This window comes from Monopterus albus, unplaced genomic scaffold, assembly GCF_001952655.1.
Source record: "Monopterus albus unplaced genomic scaffold, M_albus_1.0 scaffold116.1, whole genome shotgun sequence".
In the NCBI taxonomy this organism is placed as follows: domain Eukaryota; kingdom Metazoa; phylum Chordata; class Actinopteri; order Synbranchiformes; family Synbranchidae; genus Monopterus; species Monopterus albus.
In genome coordinates, this window is record NW_018127996.1 from 1,052,461 (window position 1) to 1,060,678 (window position 8,218).

The 8,218-nt window shown below is 40.9% G+C and overlaps 1 protein-coding gene across 1 annotated transcript in view; it reads right to left on the bottom strand.

Moving 5' to 3' along the window:
- snrka (SNF related kinase a) overlaps positions 1-4,905 on the bottom strand; it is a 62,246-nt gene extending 57,341 nt beyond the window's left edge. The window contains 2 exon segments of the mRNA XM_020611647.1: positions 3,089-3,802; positions 4,627-4,905. Of these exon segments, the coding sequence (XP_020467303.1) occupies positions 3,089-3,677 (589 nt within the window). The 5' untranslated portion in view covers positions 3,678-3,802; positions 4,627-4,905.
- Between the last annotated feature and the right edge of the window lie 3,313 nt (positions 4,906-8,218).

Sequence of the window (8,218 nt, forward strand, 5' to 3'; positions counted from 1 at the left end):
GATTTTAGCATATGGCTGCAATATAACAAAGAGTGAAAAATTTAAGGGGGTCTGAATACTTTCCGTACCCACTGTATGCCAGTCTTCGAGTGGTGTGAACTAGATGAACAAGTTCTAATCACAGTCAACCAGTCTGTATCAACACAGAACTGCATAATCACTGCATCCTGCCTCTCTCGCATCCTCTCCTAGCCCATTTCAAACAATACCATGGATTAACTGTTCTTCCCATCTACTGGCAGCAGGCAACAGTAACCAGGACTGTAATTAAAGGCCCCTCTGGCTGCTCTCTAGAGACAGTTCTGATACCCTCTTGGTGCAGATGCCAAGGCCCGCTAAACAGCTCTGCAAAGCAAAGGCACACAGAGTGGTAAAATGGTGGATATGGGTCACTTATGGCTACTTAGAGATAGGAATTATTTTGTGAATCAGTGGCTTTCCATCAGATAAAGACTTAGTGCATAACATGTTGAACCTGCTAATACAAACTTTAACCTGTCTCTACTATTAGTTGGTCCATGACAATAAGAAATCACCTAAAATACTAATTATCACCAATTGCACTAAAATTTATCCTGCCATCAGTGCAATTCCCGAGGAAAGAAATACAAAGACAAGGAACGTGGTTCTTAATTACTGTGCCCACAAACACACTTTTTCTTCTGTTACACATCCAAGTACTGTACTGTGTCTAGTTGTTAAAGAATTGTACTACCTTTACTAGGAAATGATAAGTAAACTCTTCTGTGGTCTGGACTGCACATGTACAAACAGTAAGTACTTTCCTCTCATGTCATTCATTTTTAGAGCAACAAACATATGGTTAATAGCTCTGAAACCACCTCATCACAAGCCCGACAACAGCTCCGGCAACATTTATCTAAACTGTACTGTGGTGCACAGAAGCATACCAGCAAAAAAAAAAAAAAAGAAATGGCTCCAAGTCCCCTCAACACAACACCTGCAGAGGCCTACGATTGTATTACCACAGCAAGAAGTAGTATGTTACCTGTGCAATTATGATCAGTGCCTTGTGAGGACACCACAAACACACACAACCACCTGGAAAAGTGTGGACTGTTAGGCCGCCTAAACAGCTTTGCTCAGCACAATGAAGTATTGTGAGGTGCATATGAACAGTGCATCAGTGAAGGCAGGTTTATCAAAAAGAATGTTTCTTCTGTATAGAGTTGCTAGATATCAGGTTGATCAGCCACCCCTATGGTTCTTTATAATATACAGGGCTGATTAATATAGCCATAGTTTACAATACATCAGTGAAAGTAGTCTTGTTGAGGACTGCACTGCTATTAATATTGGTGCTGATTTTAACATTTTTTTAAATGGACATGTGGTCTTTTGCAGAAGCCAGCATGGTCAAACGTTAACTAGAATACTAACTTGGAGCACACTGCAACTGGACTGTGTAATACCAGAAACAAAAACATTTCATCCAAAAGCATCAACCAGCAATCAACATGGCAAGCAGATGCCTTTTACAATGATCCACAACTGTATTTTCCAAGGTATGAGCACTCACCATACATCAGGTAGCTACTTTTTCAATGCAAGTGCTGATTCCTTACATTCAACAGCAAAACATTACCTTTTCATTGGCCTAATTTGATGAATATACTACAAGCATGTTTTTCTAAAAGCCAAAAAAATAAATACACTTCCTCTAATAAAAGGATGTGAAGTTCTAAAATTTTAAATGTTGTCCAAACACAAGCAAAACTGTCAGAATTTGAATCAGCTGCTACAGATACATACATATTTCAGTCAAATTTGACTTTGTAACATCAGTGTTGAAGGCAATGGATAAAGCAATTATTTATCATAACCTGGAATTTCAGTGAACTAATAAATCATTTCATCCTGGGACAAATATTTGGTGTTGATCTTCCCGCCATCACTGAGCTCCAAGATAAGATTAAGTTTCCACTGCCTTCACAGGGGTGCTACACAGGCTTCATGCAGTGAACCTTTAGTGTAAGCACTTGCCCAAACAGCACAGGGCAGCACTGAAGAGCAGTATACTACTTCTTTCACTGTCCATGCTTAAACATACTGTATCAACATTCTTAAGATGAGTGAGTATGTGTGGGTCTATGTGTGAAGTTCAATTTTTAAAAAGTAACCAAAATTTCCTCATTGCCTCTGTCAAGCGTTGTAGATTTGTGAGAACAGAGACTCAAAAAGGGGATGTAAATAAAACCTAAAATAAGACAGTCTTTGAAAGCATTCTTTACGCACAACTAATTCTAAAACTGCTTTCAGACTCCTTCAAGTTTAGTGCCACATGAACCACAACAATGGCTGACAAACAAGCTTAGCTGGGCACATATCTCATCATCCATTTCAAGTGCTGGAAATAGTCTCATGTTTCTGCCATCACTGAAGTTACCTGATGTGAAAGATATATCAGTCATGAGGACACTCAATCGGTCTGTCTGCACAGCCCTCACAGCAAATCAATGAGCCAGTTAATTTAGTGTAATGGGACACCCATGGACAGTACAGCTGACCTTGTAGCACATGGTCTATGGCAACCTGCAAAATTATCAGTGGCAAGTACTGCTACAAGCATACTACTAGAATACACAGCTTGATAGGTAAAACAACTGCAAATCTGAGCATTCAATCTTGCACAGGGCCCTGGCACATTACTGACTGTAGTTCTGAACTGAAGGTTTCTAAACCTAAAACAGGCTGTGGTGAACACATGTTCCAAGTTCTGTAAGCAAACCACAGCAAGTAACAGCGACGTGTGAAACAGGTGCTAGACACACTGCCAAACACTGTTCTGTAGCTGTGACTCTGATAAAGGAGGGCAGTCAAGGAAAGTAGACTGGACACCAAGATGGCACTGCAGGTAATAAGCAGGGTCTTTCCAAAGAAAACTGTCAACAAATCATACAAGATAAAAAAGGATTACTGTGCTTGGGTAAAGACAATATGGTTTCATAAATATTGCCCACATCCTGTCCTATGGCAGCGCACTATAACTCTTCTGTCATGTCCTACTTAACATTGTGATTCACTGCATTACTTATGTATTGTTCAACAGCCTACATGTTTTGCATACCTACGGCTGGAGCATCATACTCATCACCCAGCAGTATTTCTGGTGCAGAGTATGCCAGAGATCCACAGCTGGTTGTCAGCTTTTTTCCAGGTTGAAACTTGTTACTGAATCCAAAGTCAGTGAGCTTGACCAGCCCTTGTTTCTCAAAGAACACCACATTCTCTGGCTTGAGGTCCCTGTGCACCACATGCAGCCGATGACAGTATGAGATAGCATGAACAATCTGGGCAAAATATTTCTTAGCCAGCTCTTCATTCAGACCCTCCTCATGTTTCATGATGTAGTCAAACATATCCCCTCCATCACCTAATTCCAAGATGAGGTAAAGTTTGGTTTGAGTGTCTATCACTTCATACAGGCGCACAATGTTGGGATGCTGGACCAGCTTCATGCAGCGAACTTCCTGGAAAAGGTGACCTGTAGCCACGGTGTCCAGTTTAGTCTTGTCAATAACTTTCACTGCCACTTTCTCCCCTGTGAAGACATGGCGCGCCAGCTTGACTACCGCAAAGTGGCCACGGCCCAGCGTTTTGTCCAGGTCATACAGGCCAGCAATCTTGCCATCATAGCCCCGCTTGAAGCCTGCCATAGCTGGAGAGGGTGAGGGGGAGAGGGGAGCCCCCGCTGTAGGCAGGGGCAGGTTGGATGAGTCGTGTGGGTCCAGCTTATTTCAGTTCATCAAGGGCTGAAGGAGAAACCCATGGCTCCAACTCCCTATATGACATAACACACCCAAAATTACAACTGATTACAGCACAGCAGCTAAGCTGATCATAAGAACTGAATAGGATATAAATGGGTCCAAAAACAATTTTAAGCGTTCCGTGTTCCACCTATTGTAATACTAATGCATCCGCCCACTCCCTTATTCTAAGCAATGTGCAGAATAAAGGCTGTGGCTACAACGTTAATGCAAAATCGGGTAAATTGGTTCCATATTGCGTATTGTTCAAATAGTTTTCAAAGATAGCACGCAATTTAAAGCGCAAAAATTGCATTCATGGACAGAAGTTTGTTGAATATTCAGTGGAAGCGCTGGGCTTGTTTTGACAGAATGGCTGCTGCACTAACCTTAGCCAATTTACCCTGATGCGCTGCCTCGTGCGGCTACAATAAACCAAACTATTCTAAAACTAATATTAGAAGCTTCCCATGGTCGTGCGTATATTCATTTGTTCTACTGTAACATTGGAGTTGGACAGCCTATCGTTAGTCCACAAGCCAGTAGCATAACGGGCCCCGAGGAGACACAACCAACTAAGGCTAGCCTAACGTTATCAGGGGCTAGCTCGTTGTTCATTGATTGATCAGCGTTAGCTTTCTTACTGACTGACGTTAACTGCGTTCCTTCTGTAACGCTAGGTCGTTACCCGCTTATTTACAAACCAACGCGAAAATAATCTCTACACAAAACACACTTAGCTGTAACAGAGCTCTGACCACGCAGGTAAACAGGTGCAGCGTCAAATATCACACAGCTAACCATAGTTAGCATGTAGCAAGCTAAAGTTACTAACGCTAGGGCTCGCTCAGCTTACCTCTCCACCTTCTCTGCGGTAAACATAAAGCCCGGAGTCCGGTCTTCGCCGGCTACCTTGGGCCCTTCGGGTTTTGTCTAATGACGGCTATTACAAGTAATGAGACGAGGATAGTACAGCCTCTTCGAAGTGACGGAGGCACCTCAGATGGTGCCTATGCCCATGGCTCATCTGTAAAACAAGACATAACATCGTCGGCAGCCCTAATCGGAACGGTTGTATCCTCCCAGCCGAGGCGGTAGGACTATGATGCTGCCTTCATGTGCTGAAAAAGAGTCGAGATTTCCGATACGCTCATATTTTCCCGGGATTGCTATAGGACAGTATATGCGTGCTCAAAAAATATTTCCGCTATTCAAGAGATAGGCATGAGAAGACATAACTTACAGAGCATTTTTCTCACAACCCTATCATAAGATGAACTGGCTTTTTGAAGTGCCAAAACAGCTATTTAACAAGTCTTTTGTTCATTTGACTTTGATAACATCATTATTATTGTTATTTTTAAAAACACTTACAAGAGACACAGATACTGTATGTTTATTATAAATTTGGGCGCTCAGTCATATTCTTACGAGGGCCACGTGAAGGCAGCATAAGAGCATCACCGAGAGTTGCTCTTGACGTCAAAGGTGCTGAACAATTTCCACAACAGTAAATAATATAAATATCTGATTGATAATGACAAATTTGTCTTAATGAAAGGGAAAGTTTCTAACTGGTATAAACATATGAATATTATAACATGCAGTATGTCGTTCCAATAATCTATAACTTATTAAACGTGCATCAACATCCAACAAGATTTGAGATGTAATGATCAACTTTCAATATCTGTCATCTATAGCCTGCTACAATATTTCCATACAGCCAACGTTTTTATGCGGTGGAACCACTGTCTGTCATTATTAAATTGTGTTCCCAATAACCAGCCTACAGTGACATCTAGTGACAGCCAAAACATTTGGTTTTGGCCTTGGACTTAACAGGAAGTGAATATGCCTCTTCCTTGTGTTATTTTCCGTTACTTAAAAAGAATAATGTAATTTCACACACAAAACATGTGTACTTAACAGTTTATATAATTTCATTTTTTGTATAACATGACCAAGTGTCTTTTTTTACCTAGTGGTTTTGTCCTGTATTTATGGTAGTGAGCATTAAAATAATTTACAGGATATCATTTTAATTTTGACCAGTAAAAGTACTGTGCACAACAAAATGGACATGGGGAAATGTATTCTAACAGCAGAAAATACAGGTCTGACACTTGCATGTGGTCACAAGATAAATCTGAGGGATGTGAGATGAGAAAAAGGAAGCCACATAAAGATACAGAGGCTAATTTTTTGAGACAGTTTTCATTCTCAAAACTTAATTTGTCAAGAAACATTTATACATACAGTGCAAAACTGGGATATTAAAAGTATTCTTATCTAGTTTCTGTCCCTACAGAAAAGCAGGAAGAGGCAATGTTAGATGACTTTTCAACTTACTGCTGGATTTTTCACACGGTACAGATTGCAGTTATACCTGGCTGAGCTCCAGTCACATAGCCTGTCCACCAATCTGTGATCTGAGTTAGCAAGCTTTCAGTACTATTAACAAGATAGTACAGTCAACTGTCAGAAAATAAAGGCTTGACAAACCACACTGCCAGTTGTCACCTGTTTTTCTTTTTCCAAACTCAAGATGGGAGTGTTGTTTTGTGTTTGATTTGGAACCAGAGTGTACTTTACACAGACCTCAACATAGTAACTGGGTCTCTGGAGATTCACGAGAGTTTGATGGAAGAAATACTGGATGGATGCTAATGGATACTCTTTAGCTAAACAATCTCATAGTTCATCATTATTACATTTGTCAAACGACCCATTGCACTCTGGGACTACATTTACTTTGCACCCTTTTTTCATTGTCATCACTAAGAATTTTCAGACATATACAGGTGTGTGTCACAATTTCTCAATTAATGCTGTCGTGATTTACAGTGGCAAGAAAAAGTATGTGAACCTTTTGGAATTTCATGGTTTTCTGCATCAATTTGTCATAAAATATGGTCTGATCTTCATCTAAGTCGAGTACTGACAAATATAATGTGCCTAATATAACAACACAAAAATATTCTGATGTTTCATGTCTTTATTGAAGACACTCATTCAACATTCAAAATGGCGTTGGAAAAAGTAAGTGAACCCCTGGAATTAATAACTGGTTGACGCCCCTTGGCAGCAATAACCTCAACCAGGAGCTTCCTGTAGCTGTGGATCAGACCTGCACATCGTTCAGGAGGAATTTTAGCCCATTCTTCCTGTAGAACTGCTTTAGCTCGGTCATATTCTTTGGATGTCTCCTGTGTATGGATCTCTTCAAGTCATTCCATAGCATTTCCATTGGGTTGAGGTCTGGACTCTGACTTGGCCACTCCAAAAGGCAGATTTTGTTTTTTTGTTGTGGACAATGATGCCTTCAAATCTTTGGCTGTCAATCGGGGTTGTTTCTTAACCTCATTGATGAGTCTTCGTTGTGCTCTTGGGGTCATTTTGTTGAAGAAGAAGAAGAAGAAGAAACTTTATTTTATTGTCATTGTAACATTGACACAAAATTTTGTGTGGAGCCGAGGGCCCCGGGCCACTGCATGCATACGTGCCGCCATCATGGGCAACTTGACTGGACGCCCACCTCTTGGTAGAGTAGCCACAGTCCCAAAGTGTCTCCATTTGTAGATCATTTGCCTAACTGTAAACTGGTGAATTTTTGTAAACTGTAAACTGGTGATAAAAACCATTCAAACCTCAAAAGGTTTGAATGGTTTTTATCAAAGTAGCTCTCGTCCACACCTCCAAACTCATTTTCTTAACAAGACTCCAGGTGTGCTAATACCTGTCTCCAATTAGCTTTTTTGAGGTCATTAACTCAAGGGTTCACATACTTTTCCCACTAGCACTATGACATTTTTTATGGCTGTTCTCAATAAAGACATGAAACAGGATTTTTTGTGTTATATTAGGCGCGTTATATTCATCAGTACTCTTGACTTAGATGAAGATCAGATCACATTTTATGACAAATTAATGCAGAAAACCATGAAATTCCAAAAGGTTCACATCCCTTTTCTTCTGATGTTTCATGTCTTTATTGAAGACACTCATTCAACATTCAAAATGGCGTTGGAAAAAGTAAGTGAACCCCTGGAATTAATAACTGGTTGACGCCCCTTGGCAGCAATAACCTCAACCAGGAGCTTCCTGTAGCTGTGGATCAGACCTGCAAAATGGACACCAATGAAACAGCACAGATGAGTGGTGATCAAACAGAGGGAGCTCCAGCCTACAGAGATTGTTTCCAGGTGGTTTCCCAATCAGGTACTGACCAGGCCCAGCCCACACCCAAGAGAGGTGTGGCTGTAAGTCACTGGGGAGAAGCAGGACCCAAGAGACTGAATGATGGAGGGTGAGGCAGACAATGGTGAATCATATGCAACTCAAAAGGAGAAACAAAGTTAGTCTGTGATCTGCCACTGGAGAACAAAAAGAACCGCACTCCAAAACTGCAGCCCAGCAAGAAAAAAAAATCTTCAGACTTTACATCT